The sequence below is a fragment of the Pongo pygmaeus genome, chromosome 11, assembly GCF_028885625.2.
Source record: "Pongo pygmaeus isolate AG05252 chromosome 11, NHGRI_mPonPyg2-v2.0_pri, whole genome shotgun sequence".
Lineage (NCBI taxonomy): Eukaryota > Metazoa > Chordata > Mammalia > Primates > Hominidae > Pongo > Pongo pygmaeus.
In genome coordinates this window covers 78,294,015-78,307,953 of record NC_072384.2, presented here as the reverse complement: position 1 = coordinate 78,307,953, position 13,939 = coordinate 78,294,015, and the positions used below count along the sequence as shown (strand labels likewise).

Genomic DNA, 13,939 nt, shown 5'->3' with positions numbered 1-13,939 from the left:
GAGAGATTGTCATTTCCCTAAGGTGATTAATAAAACTTTTTCACTTATACTTTACTTGCAGAGGGAGACCCATATTTTACAGGAAAACTTCAAGATTATACTGGTGTAGAGAAAGATGAAGTTATTCTACAGTGTGAAATTAGCAAAGCAGATGCACCAGTGAAATGGTTTAAGGATGGGAAGGAAATAAAGCCATCCAAAAATGCTGTTATTAAGGCAGATGGCAAGAAACGCATGCTAATCCTAAAGAAAGCCTTGAAATCAGATATTGGACAGTATACCTGTGACTGTGGGACAGATAAGACCTCAGGAAAACTTGACATTGAGGGTAAGGAAATTTCCATGAGTTTCACTCTTGAAGCATTGGGGTTATTTGTGCCAGAGGCTAATGACCCATGCTGGCTCTTCACTTTTCTAGATCGGGAAATTAAACTGGTGCGACCCCTGCACAGTGTGGAGGTGATGGAGACTGAGACGGCACGCTTTGAAACCGAAATCTCTGAAGATGATATCCACGCCAACTGGAAACTCAAGGGAGAGGCCCTACTCCAAACACCTGTAAGGCTATTTCTGAACTGGTCAACACCTAAAGGAGCTGTGTAAATTAGAAAAGAACAGGTGAAAGTCAGAGTGGATGCAGGACATTTAAAACATGATAGCAGTTTCTCTATCAGACCCTAAGCCAAAGAGAGATGTCAGGGTCTATGAATGGGCTCAGACTGGCACATTTGCATTACTTTTGATCCAGCAGAGTGGGTATAAGGTTGTAGATAATCTGTGATGCTGCTAGTTGGCTCAGAATTATACAGCTAAAATAAATGTGGCTTTCCTCTTAGTACTTGTAAGCTTTACTTCCTAAAAAAGAGCTCAAAGTTATATAAAGTTTCACCACCATTTATTTGTTGCATTCCTTTAATTAAGATATTCTATACTTAGAACAAAATTTCAAAGAAAATGATTTTCTATGAAAGTTTTTCTGTTTCGTTGGTACAGGATTGTGAAATTAAGGAAGAAGGCAAAATACACTCCCTTGTTTTGCACAACTGTCGCCTGGACCAGACTGGTGGGGTGGATTTCCAAGCTGCCAATGTTAAATCTAGTGCCCACCTCCGAGTTAAGCGTAAGTATTGTATGTTTTTGAGGAAAATTAAATAAACACTTTTTCAGAACATGAATGTAAGTGAAATTAATTGGACTTATTTTATTAGTTAGAAAATATTATTAAAACACAAAAACTGGCTCTCTTGTATTTGCCACTTTGACATTCCAATACGGAAGTGGTTCAAATCGTAAAGTTTTGGAAATTTTGTTGACCTTGCCATTTGAACAAAAGAAAATTTAACAAATCAGATTTTCCTGCTCTGTAGTCCTCTCATTGAAAGTAGATACACATACAATGAGAATCTAACTCAGAAGCCTTAAAGACCACTTCCCTCAAGTGGCTGTGCAACTAGAGCACCAGAAAGACAAACTTTGCAGTGTGGGCATTTCAGATTCAAGAAAGAAGGTGGGGAGCATTAGGCTAACGTTTCTGGAAGGTGCAAAGTGTTTGATGGATAGGGACAGCCTCTGATTGAGGGTCCCTTGTCCTCTCCCAATCAGAGTCTTAGTTATTTTGGAAGTCACATACCTTATGTAGCAAGAAGAACTTGACGCCTGGCAGAGAGACAGATGCAGCACAGATTTCTCGCTGACCTTGTACATCAGAACGAAAGGGCCCCTACATATACTCATTCTCCGGCTACCAGCTCTCCCCTTCTCAGCACCATGGGGCCACGTTCACATGGGAGTTAAAATAGTGGCCAGTCCTGTGGCTTCTTGAAGAAAGCAACCATGAAGATTCATATCTAAGTCTCTATTTATTCTTTTGGGATTACAAAATGAGTAACACAAAGCTGTTTCTTCCCTCTCGAAAAGCACGAGTAATTGGTCTTCTGAGGCCTTTAAAGGATGTCACCGTGACTGCAGGGGAAACAGCCACCTTCGACTGCGAGCTCTCCTACGAAGATATCCCGGTGGAATGGTATCTCAAAGGGAAGAAACTAGAGCCCAGCGATAAGGTAAAAAGCAGGCATGCCTTGTCTTTCCCGTTCTTTTTCTGGAGTTCTTCCACCTTCACTTGTATGTTCCTTATTCTTTGCTCTTTCTAATGTCTCTTCCTCTGTCTTTGCCTTTCTCTTTCCGCCTTTAGCCTGATTTCTGCTGAAACTGTAAAGCCAATTGTTCCATTTTTTATTAGGTTTAACCTGATGATATTTTTTATTGAAATCGAAATAAATTTAAAGTATGATCATGTTTTAGTTTTTTGAAGAAAAGGCAAGACTCATTGACTATCAATGATAGTTTGTTTGATTAACCAGAAGACAGGAAGGATCAAAAAGGCTTTCTGACTACACGCTCTGCAACCATGGTGCACATTAAGTTTTAAGACTAACGCTCTCCATCCTATTTAGTGTTCTGCATATAAGGGGATTAAGAGGAGAAGATTGAAATTCCATTTCGGGCAGTTGATCAAGTAGTTGAGATAACTTCTGGGCAGATTTGTTCTTCAAGCATTTCTCCAAAGCTATTTTTAACCTTCAAGTGCTTTGGGCTGTGCGATATCTGGAATGCAAGTGGACTATTTAAAGTGCAACTGATGGTACTGACAAGAAAGAAGGGCTCTGTGGTTATCCACATATGTGGATGAAATTTTTTTTTTAAGCTTTGGTAAATAACTAGCTCCTGCTGTTAGCTTTTACTAACATTCTTTATGCCCAAGATTTTACCCATAAGTAAAAACTAAGGGATTATTCAGATAGGCCCACAATACAATTTGCCGAAATTGATCTATATGTTTTGTCCCCAGAAACAACATATGTCTTTAAATTATCTTGACAATCCATCATTAATTTTGAATTCTTAAAATAAAATATATGGAATATGTCCAGCCTTGGTTGGAAATAAAGCACAGGACAGTACATTGTTCTGTGACATTTTCCCCCAATATTTCAGAAATGATATTAAATGTGCTATAAAGATCTCAACGAAAATCAAACTTTGAAGACTTAAAGGAATATAATTAAAAAGTGATTCAGTTTAACAAAAAGCCACAAAGTTGACTGAAGTATCTGAAAGCAATGCCTTCAAGTAACTGCTTTGAAACAAACAAACAACAACAAAAAACTAGTATTCCACTAAAGTGATTACAGGGTAATTCACCAACAGTCATCTGATAGGTAACGCCTGCCTGTTATACAGATAATAAGATCTTCTTGGTCTCCTTTTCCACTGACCAGAAAAAGCAGCAGTACATTCCATTTGTAGCATGAGAATTAAGTTACATATCAGAAAACCTTCCTTACAATGAGGTCTTCTAAATATTGAACTGAGGGAGGCACCTCTACCTTCAAGCTTATTGTTTGAAAAAATATATTTTTCCTATCATGCTTGATTTAATTAACTTCATGTTTAAAGGCAGAGAATTGGTTGATTTTTCAAGATTCTTTCTAGATCTGCAAATTCATGATTTATATATAGGAACACTGCTTAAAGACAAATGATATTATTTTTTCATTACCAAATATCTTTTTGTCATATTAAGAGCTTCTTATTAAAAGATCAGTCTCAGTTCTAATACAAAAACTGTACTATTGTAATTCAAATGTAGACTCCTAAAAATCTTATTCACATTTTATTTTTAAAAAATTCTTACTGTAACTAAAATTTTTGTAGGGTTAGAAAGGATCAGTTTACTATAATTCTATAGGGCCCCTTTACATCTCTTTTGGCATAGGAATTTTAATCCTTTACTCTAGGCACCCAAAATACCTTAGCCTTTTGTGAACTTGCTCTTGCATTACTTAAATGTCTCTTTTCAAAAAGAACTTAAATATAAACTTTGAAGTAATAAAATCATTTTATTACATTTGGCAGATTTTGTTTAAATGAAGTCTGTCAGAACAAACTTGCTCTTGTCAGTGTAATTCCGAACTTTAATACTCATTTTTTGTAAAAATTTTCGCCTTCAAAACTACAATACCAAACAAGTAAAAGCAAGCTATAGGAATAGGAAATATGAAGAGAAACTTGTAGACATGAGTTGTTTGCATTTTTTCTTCGTTGTTGTAGTTGTTTTTGGCTGTCAGTTTAAGAAGGGACTGCCAAGTTCCAAATGGCATTTGATAATTTTAAAGTTAAATTTTAAATTTGATAAAATTAAAGTTTAAATATAAAACTTCAATAGTTTTGTCACGGTCATAAGCCTACCATATTATAGTAATATGCTTCTATTATAAATAAATTTTTTTAAAATCTCTAACATTATTCTTACAATCTACTGCAAAATCTTCAACATTCATTTTATTGGTTTATTTTTATAAGGTACCTACCAGTTTTCCTTTTTTTTCTTTTAACATAGTGGAGGTGGATTGTATACAAGCTGTTTATTGAGACAAACTGCATTCTGAGCAGTGTCCTAGAGTAGCTACAGAGGAACTCAGATGATAAAGCAACATAATATTAATAGATAAAATATATCTGTGGGTGGGTTAGAAACTGAGACACCTTTTCAAATAGCCAAAAGTTGCATGCCAAAATTTATATTGAAATATTATCAAAAACCAAATTTTCCCCATTTCAGCACCATGCCCTTGGATAAGTAGCTCTGTTCCAAGGGCATATTTAACTACCCCCTCCTAGCTGTTATTTTTCCTTATTATGTTTTTTGGCCACTCTCAATTATTAAGATAATTATGTGACTAACCATGCCCAGTTCTTAATTAAAGAAAACACTTTTAGATGAAGCCTTATTTCTGATTCTTTTCTTTACACTAGCATAATAAATAGTTCCACTGGTGAAAACCTTTACATTATTTTTAACTCTAAGTAAACTCTTAAGCAGTGCAAAATCAGTCTGGATGACAGGGCACAGCTTCTTAGGAATTTTATACAATAGAACTGGAAGAACCCCCAAGTCTCTTATCTTTGCTGTCAGAATGACCCTATCTGTCGCACCACTGACATCTGATTTTCCCATTCCTGATGCTTAGACACATGAAAAGGGAAGAAGAGTCCAACCTTCATTTGCAGTTTTGAACAAAATTAATAGGTTGTACAAATTATTTTAATCACAGGTTTAATTGGTTTGCAAAATAAGTTTAACTGCTGAAATAAATGGGAAGAAGAGTTATAGCTTGTTGTTGCATGGCAAACACCTTACATACAGAACATAAGGTTTACTTTTAGCTTGCCATAGCTGATATTTTCTTTCATCCTTTCATGATTTCGCTTTTCTAAGTTCTTCCTTTATATACATATAAGCCCAGGAGCAGAATGGGGGCACACATATATATACATATATACGTATATACTATATGTACTATATATCTAAGCATATGCAAAAAAGACCACAAATGTAAACAGAAATTGGCCTGGGCAATTTCAATGTGAAAGGCCACCTAGTAATTATATAAAGGTAACTATGAAACCCTAAAATTTTCTTGAAAGATCCCAAACTATTGGTTGAAATGATTTTTGAATGCATATGTGCTAAATAGATGATTATAAAACAACTTGGAAAGCTCTATTTCCATTTATTTTTATCTAAATGAATTAAATGCACCCATATACTAGATTGCTGTTTCATATATTCTTTTTTTAAAAACAACTAGGTGGTCCCACGTTCAGAAGGAAAAGTTCACACACTTACTCTGAGGGATGTAAAGTTAGAAGATGCTGGGGAAGTCCAACTAACAGCAAAAGATTTCAAAACTCACGCCAACCTCTTTGTGAAAGGTAATTACAAGGCTTATTTTAAAAACATGTATAAGGCAGAGGCTCATAAATAATGCCAACTCTCAATTATCTTTATATGATGAGTACTATAGATTTTTAAAATCAACCAAATAATCAAAAGTCTAATTTTACTTTTTAGCATAACAAATACTTCACAGACTATATTTTTAAAGAGTCAAAATTGACTAGCATAGGTTTTACTTCCTCCTTCCATCTCTATTGTTTTTATTGCACATCCTAGATTTTCAAAAGCCAGCTGGAGGAAGAATTATTATCAAGCTAGGTATCCATCACTTTATTAACCAAGAGTTGGCTGTTATTTCCTTAATGTTTCCTAGTTTTAAAAAATGATTTTCCTCTTGTCTGTACAAATAATGATAAAATATCATTATTAGAAGAAAACGTCTGAGTGTAATCAAAACTTGAAAATAAAACTTAGGACAGAACAAAGCCCTGGAGATGGCATGGGAAAGTTGAGAAGGTACCAAAACTCTTGGAGAAGGAAAGGAGTACCTTGGCTAATGAGTATGATTCTTTCAGAACCCCCAGTTGAATTCACTAAGCCTCTTGAGGACCAGACGGTCGAAGAGGGAGCCACTGCAGTGCTGGAGTGTGAAGTCTCCAGAGAAAATGCTAAGGTGAAATGGTTCAAAAATGGGACAGAAATCCTCAAAAGCAAGAAGTATGAAATTGTTGCTGATGGCAGGGTCAGAAAACTTATTATACACGACTGTACCCCAGAGGATATTAAAACATACACTTGTGATGCTAAGGATTTTAAGACTTCCTGTAACCTGAATGTCGTGCGTAAGTATTCTTCTTACAAAGGACTTTTCATTTGCAATTCTTTGATAACAACAACAACAAAACAACACAACACTTTTTGCATGCCCTTCTTGGCCTAACTGCATTTCTTGGCAACTTCTAGTATTCACACTGACCTAACCTGATCCTTTATGTGCTTAAAGAAAAAAAGAAAAGTCTTATTCTATGTCTGGTCTGATTAATGATGGAGCAATCACTTTTTCCTATGCTTCTTTTCTCTCACTGAGTAGTAAGTAGATGTGCTCTTTGTGTACATGGGGTCAGCCTACTGTATGGATATCCTGATATGAATGAGGGGAAACTGAATTTTAAAGATAAGTAGGGAGTCCTAATTTTAAAAACAAAGTAAAAGTGATTTCCATGTGGAAGGAAAATGAATTTTCAGGTGTGGGGAACAACCAGAAAATGAGCATGAAATTTCAGTCTGAATAGGAGCATACTAGAGATCTGCTGTAATATGACAAAGCACATTCCATGATTCAATCTCTGAGAATAAGAATGGATAAGAAGATGGAGTGAGGCCCTGGATCTTTTGAGTCCTGGACTCTTTGAATGAAGAGAACTCTAATGGTTTTTAACATTACTTCTTCCTCTGGTGAAAAATGTATGTCTTTTTTCAAAATGCCACATGCTAGCTTATTTGTTTCATTCATTCCTTTGTCCAGTGATGACATTTTTCTGCATATTTTTGTGCAATATTTTGTTTGGTTTGGTTGCTTCCCATCTGTCAACAGCTACAACCTAGTGACTCTGTGCTTCATGCATCTTGTACCATGTTTTTCTTACCACTTTGTGGTTGCTCTGCTCAAGCTTATGTCAAAGTAGTTTCTTCGGTCTCCTTCTTTGCCTTGACATCTACCTTCATTCCAAGAAGGCTCAGCTGCAAGGAGCATATCTTCAAACCTATTAGCATTTGTCTCAGAATCTTATTGCTCAAGAATGGTCATCTTGGGAAGGACTCACAAGGAGCTCTGAAAGAAGGAAGGGCAAGGGGGCAGCTCCCTACTCCTATACACCAGCTGAATTAATTCTAGAGATGAATGAAATAACAGATGTAAAATCCTAATCACCCTCCCATACAAAACACATTGCTTTATTGCACTAATAGGTGTTATGCCTGACTTATATGTGACGTCTTCAAAGCTGATTTTTTTTAAAAGCTGAATATATGTTTCAATTACAGCCTCATGCCTCTTAGCCATACACAAGGCTGGCCATAGTGCTTCACGTGTTTTATCTTTGAATTCTGCTAATTTCTCAAAGATTGTGCTGAGTGCCTTAAATAAGACAATGTTTCTTTGCCACTGGTGTCTGAAGTTTCCTTTGACATTATCTTTCAAGTCTGGTGCAGTACAAATGAAGATTTCTCCTCCAGCTGTTATTCAAAAGAACTGAGATGGCTCCCTAGTATATATACTGTATACACACACATGCACACTAGTTGAACATATAGAATGCCACATAATTTTATGTAAACTAAAGAGATATCTAAAAAGCAAAGCATCATACCTGATGGACAGCTTCAAGTGATTTCAAAGTCAGCTGTAATCTATTAAGATGGAAAGGCCCTACAAAAGAGTCACTTTTTCTTAATGTATACTATGGTAATGTCAGAGTAAATTTCCAGAAACCTCATTTTGAATTCTGATGACATTCTCTTACAGCTCCTCATGTGGAATTCTTAAGACCACTTACAGACCTTCAAGTTAGAGAAAAAGAAATGGCTCGATTTGAGTGTGAACTTTCCCGAGAAAATGCTAAGGTCTGTGATTGTATACCTGTCATCTTGTACTGTCAAATAACTTTATATTTACTTTTGGTCTAGCCAAAATGGAAAAAAAAAAAAGTTAGTCACAACTTCTCTGGTCACCACTTTACTTTTAAAGATAATTTTAGTATAAAATGTATTATTGACTTTAATTGTTCTCATTTTAGTATTATTAATTTACTATTACTTGAAAAACTCTGGACTCACAATCAGGAGATTTAGATATTAGTTTGAACCATATGAAACTGCTGTTTTCTTAGATCAGAAAAAGTCAAATATCAGCAATTATATTTCTTTCAACTAAGTACCTCCTGTTGCCATTAACTACCATTGGCAAGTTTCTTCAAGTCTGAGCCTTAGTTTACACATCCAAGAAGTTAGTCTGCATGATGTCTAAGGCTCACTATAGCTCTAAACTTACATGATCCCACTGTTTTTAGTAACTGATCATAGTATTACAGCAGCTCACTTAACAGTAATTGGTAAGATTGTTCTTGCTTTTGCAGTTTGTTTATATTTGTGTCTGCCACCTTGGTTCTTCTTCACACTATGAAGTCTTGTTGGTTGCTTTCAGAAAAACTCAGGATCATAGTTTTTCTTAGGGACACCTGTGTGAAGGAACAACAAGAAAACTGATAATTTATTTATCTTAAATATAGGTTAAGTGGTTTAAAGATGGTGCTGAAATTAAAAAGGGCAAAAAATATGACATCATATCCAAGGGAGCAGTGCGCATTCTTGTCATCAACAAATGTCTACTGGATGATGAAGCTGAATATTCCTGTGAAGTAAGGACAGCAAGAACTTCTGGCATGCTGACAGTTCTGGGTAAGAGTAAAGTCATTCTTTGTGAAGTATATATGTTGGGAAAAAATAATAATTTCCAACTTAACTCAATGTGGTTTTTGTTTTTTTTAATGCTTGCAGAAGAAGAAGCTGTCTTTACCAAAAATCTTGCCAACATTGAAGTTAGTGAAACAGACACTATAAAACTGGTTTGTGAAGTCTCCAAACCTGGTGCAGAAGTGATTTGGTATAAAGGGGATGAGGAGATCATTGAAACAGGAAGATATGAAATACTGACTGAAGGACGGAAGAGAATCCTGGTCATTCAGAACGCTCACCTTGAGGATGCCGGCAACTACAACTGTCGACTCCCAAGCTCTCGAACCGACGGCAAAGTCAAAGTACATGGTATGAAAACTACAGTGAATAACCTTTTATTTCTAACAATTCACACTTGCTAGATTTAAAGTACAAAGACATATGTTTCTAATATCTTGTAACTTTTTCTTCCCAGAACTGGCTGCTGAATTTATCTCAAAGCCTCAAAACCTTGAAATACTTGAAGGAGAAAAGGCTGAATTTGTCTGCTCTATATCAAAAGAAAGCTTTCCAGTCCAGTGGAAGAGGGATGATAAGACACTTGAATCTGGAGATAAATATGACGTTATTGCTGATGGTAAAAAGAGGGTCCTAGTTGTGAAAGATGCCACATTACAAGATATGGGCACTTACGTCATCATGGTAGGGGCCGCCAGAGCAGCAGCTCACTTGACAGTCATTGGTAAGTTTGTTCTTGCTTTTAGGGTTTTTTGTTTGTTTGTTTGTTTTGTATTTGCATTTACCGCTTTGATCATTCTTCATACTATAAAGTCTTGTCGGTTGCTTTCAGAAAAACTTAGGATCGTAGTTCCTCTTAAGGACACCCGGGTGAAGGAACAACAAGAAGTTGTTTTCAACTGTGAAGTCAATACTGAAGGTGCCAAAGCCAAATGGTTCAGAAATGAAGAAGCCATATTTGATAGTTCAAAATACATCATTCTCCAAAAAGACCTGGTCTACACCCTCAGAATTAGAGATGCACGCTTAGAAGACCAAGCCAACTATAATGTGTCTTTGACCAATCACAGAGGTGAAAATGTTAAAAGTGCAGCCAATCTAATAGTAGAAGGTAAGTAATTTATATACCACTAGAGATTTTTTCATCAGTTTCTGTTACGAAAATAATTAAAATCAACATATTTTTCTCCTTTACAACAGAGGAAGACCTTAGGATTGTTGAGCCTCTTAAAGATATTGAAACAATGGAGAAGAAATCTGTCACATTCTGGTGCAAGGTGAATCGTCTCAATGTAACACTGAAGTGGACCAAAAATGGTGAAGAAGTGCCTTTTGACAACCGTGTCTCATACAGAATTGATAAGTACAAGCACATGTTAACCATTAAAGACTGTGGCTTCCCAGATGAAGGTGAATACATTGTCACTGCTGGACAAGATAAATCTGTTGCTGAGCTTCTCATCATAGAAGCCCCGACAGAATTTGTGGAACACTTGGAAGATCAGACAGTCACTGAGTTCGATGACGCTGTCTTCTCCTGCCAGCTGTCCAGAGAGAAAGCCAATGTAAAATGGTACAGAAATGGGAGAGAAATCAAAGAAGGCAAAAAGTAAGCAAGATCTTTTTATTCTCTATTTCTGTAGCTATATATACACTTTTGACAATTTAGTGGCCATTATGCAAGCTAACTGATAATCCAATGTCTCCTTTAGATACAAATTTGAAAAAGATGGAAGTATACACAGACTCATTATAAAAGATTGCAGGCTGGATGATGAGTGTGAATATGCTTGCGGAGTAGAAGACAGGAAGTCTCGTGCTAGACTTTTTGTGGAAGGTACATATTAAGTGAAAGAACAATTCTAATGTTACCAATTTTTTAAAATTGTTAATCAAAATGTAAACATATTTGTATTTATTTAACATTTTCTTTCCAGAAATTCCTGTTGAGATCATCAGGCCTCCACAAGACATTCTTGAAGCCCCTGGTGCTGATGTTGTCTTTTTAGCAGAACTCAATAAAGATAAGGTGGAAGTCCAATGGCTAAGAAATAACATGGTTGTTGTCCAGGGTGATAAACACCAGATGATGAGTGAAGGAAAGATACATCGACTACAGATTTGTGATATTAAGCCCCGTGACCAGGGTGAATACAGATTTATTGCCAAAGACAAAGAAGCCAAAGCTAAGCTTGAACTGGCAGGTCAGCCCCTTTCTTTTATTTTAAAATATCCTTCCAATATCACAGAGATTAGATTTCAGATTTCACAGTTATTTAATGAGGTAATCCTTGTGAGGGTCTTTCATTTCTAGCAAGCCCTACGCACATGTTAACAGCTCTAATTTTGCTCACTACAAAGTAAGTGTCTTGAGTAAGAGGAAATTAATAGCAATAATCTTTACATGCCAGAGCCTTGGACAGTTCCTAGTACATGATGACTGTTTATGAACTTAGGCTACAACTAAGCTATCACCCTGAGAGTCTTGGCAAATCTAAAGACGGTCTTATACTCTCCTACTTTACAAACCCCTGTGTGCCTTTTAGGTATGTTCTCATCCTGACCCAGGACATCCTTATACACTGTCCTTATGAAAAAGCCATTAGTGTACCTCTCATTCATAAGGAAAATTTCTCTGATTTATTGAACTAAGTATGCAGTGCCTACTCTATCAAAAAACAAAACATGTTTTGCACTACACTGAGTCCTATGTTACTAATTTTGGCAAGGAATGCATGTCTTATGATTTTATGCCATTCTCAATCCTCTACTCTCCAATCTAATTTGCACACACAACAACAACAACAAAAAGCTATGAGAACTCTAAGCCACTTAGTTTTGTCTGCTATAAAGTTACTGTGGCTTACTTCCAAGGTTATGTAACCAATATTTTCTAATAAATGCATAATAACATGATGTAGCTTGGCTACGTTTAATAGTCGAAAGCATTCACATGTTATCTTTCTCACTAGCTGCACCGAAAATCAAGACAGCTGACCAAGACCTTGTGGTTGATGTTGGCAAGCCTCTGACAATGGTGGTGCCATATGATGCCTACCCCAAAGCAGAAGCTGAATGGTTTAAAGAAAATGAACCTTTATCTACAAAAACCATTGATACTACGGCTGAACAAACTTCTTTCAGAATTTTAGAAGCCAAGAAAGGAGACAAAGGGAGGTATAAAATTGTGCTTCAGAACAAACATGGAAAAGCAGAAGGATTCATCAATTTAAAAGTTATTGGTAAGCCCTTGGGTCTCTCAGACTTAATTGGCAAAGCACAATTTAAAAGCAAGACAGCACACTAAAAAAATTCCTTTATATGTGAATTTCAGATGTTCCTGGGCCAGTACGTAACTTAGAAGTGACAGAAACATTTGATGGTGAAGTGAGCCTTGCTTGGGAAGAACCTTTAACTGATGGTGGAAGCAAAATCATAGGTTATGTTGTTGAAAGACGTGACATTAAGAGAAAGACCTGGGTTCTGGCCACAGACCGTGCAGAGAGTTGTGAGTTTACCGTCACTGGTCTACAGAAAGGAGGAGTTGAGTACTTATTCCGTGTGAGTGCAAGAAACAGAGTTGGCACTGGTGAGCCAGTAGAAACTGACAATCCTGTAGAAGCAAGGAGTAAATATGGTAAGAAGTTTTAAGTAAATTCAACCTAGCTTTTAAGTAAATTGCAGTCTTTGCCTTCATCATCGTTACCCCAAACTCATATTTTCTTCTTCTGTGGTGAAATCCAGATGTTCCAGGCCCTCCTTTGAATGTAACTATCACTGATGTGAATCGATTTGGTGTCTCACTGACATGGGAACCACCAGAGTATGATGGAGGTGCTGAGATCACAAACTACGTCATTGAATTAAGAGACAAGACTTCTATCAGGTGGGATACTGCCATGACTGTGAGAGCTGAAGACCTGTCTGCAACTGTTACTGATGTGGTAGAAGGACAGGAATACAGTTTCCGAGTGAGAGCCCAAAATCGAATTGGAGTTGGAAAACCAAGTGCAGCCACACCCTTCGTCAAAGTTGCCGATCCAATTGGTAAGCCCATCAAAAAAGGGAAATAATTACTGCATGAAATCCAGACATTAGGCCTATCAATTAAAATAAGTCAAGTTAAATGAAAGTTAATAAAAAGGTAGAATATCATAAAAATTTGGATAAAGTTTTAGAAACCCAGACTGTGCCTACTTTACTTAGTGAATTCGATAAATCTGTTATTTTAATGAGGATGATATAATTGATTACAACACTGTCTTCATAAATTGTCACTAATGTAAATGGTATGCTCCAACTCTTTCTTTCATTCCAGAGAGACCAAGTCCTCCTGTAAACCTAACTTCCTCAGATCAGACTCAGTCATCAGTTCAGCTCAAATGGGAACCTCCTCTGAAAGATGGAGGAAGCCCAATATTAGGCTATGTAATTGAGCGATGTGAAGAAGGAAAAGATAATTGGATTCGTTGCAATAAGAAACTTGTCCCTGAACTGACTTACAAGGTAGGTCATTTGCATATAAAAAAGAATATTCAGTGTGGATCATGGACATAACTCTATGTGTTTTTTACAAATATTAATTCATAATCATAGGTTACTGGATTGGAAAAAGGAAATAAATATTTATATAGAGTATCTGCAGAAAATAAAGCTGGTGTTTCAGATCCATCTGAAATTCTTGGTCCTCTCACCGCTGACGATGCATTTGGTAAACAGATATTTTAT

The 13,939-nt window shown here is 36.3% G+C and overlaps 1 protein-coding gene across 1 annotated transcript in view; it reads left to right on the top strand.

Moving 5' to 3' along the window:
* Positions 1–13,939, top strand: part of TTN (titin) — a 280,445-nt gene that overhangs the window by 175,204 nt on the left and 91,302 nt on the right. The window contains exons 235-253 of the mRNA XM_054479293.2: positions 62–328; positions 419–558; positions 994–1,120; positions 1,918–2,060; positions 5,652–5,775; positions 6,316–6,582; positions 8,265–8,362; positions 9,028–9,196; positions 9,296–9,562; positions 9,669–9,935; positions 10,044–10,322; positions 10,412–10,820; positions 10,924–11,048; positions 11,149–11,415; positions 12,184–12,453; positions 12,546–12,848; positions 12,956–13,258; positions 13,530–13,717; positions 13,808–13,922. Of these exons, the coding sequence (XP_054335268.1) occupies positions 62–328; positions 419–558; positions 994–1,120; positions 1,918–2,060; positions 5,652–5,775; positions 6,316–6,582; positions 8,265–8,362; positions 9,028–9,196; positions 9,296–9,562; positions 9,669–9,935; positions 10,044–10,322; positions 10,412–10,820; positions 10,924–11,048; positions 11,149–11,415; positions 12,184–12,453; positions 12,546–12,848; positions 12,956–13,258; positions 13,530–13,717; positions 13,808–13,922 (4,128 nt within the window). The remainder of the gene's footprint in view (positions 1–61; positions 329–418; positions 559–993; positions 1,121–1,917; positions 2,061–5,651; positions 5,776–6,315; positions 6,583–8,264; positions 8,363–9,027; positions 9,197–9,295; positions 9,563–9,668; positions 9,936–10,043; positions 10,323–10,411; positions 10,821–10,923; positions 11,049–11,148; positions 11,416–12,183; positions 12,454–12,545; positions 12,849–12,955; positions 13,259–13,529; positions 13,718–13,807; positions 13,923–13,939) is intronic.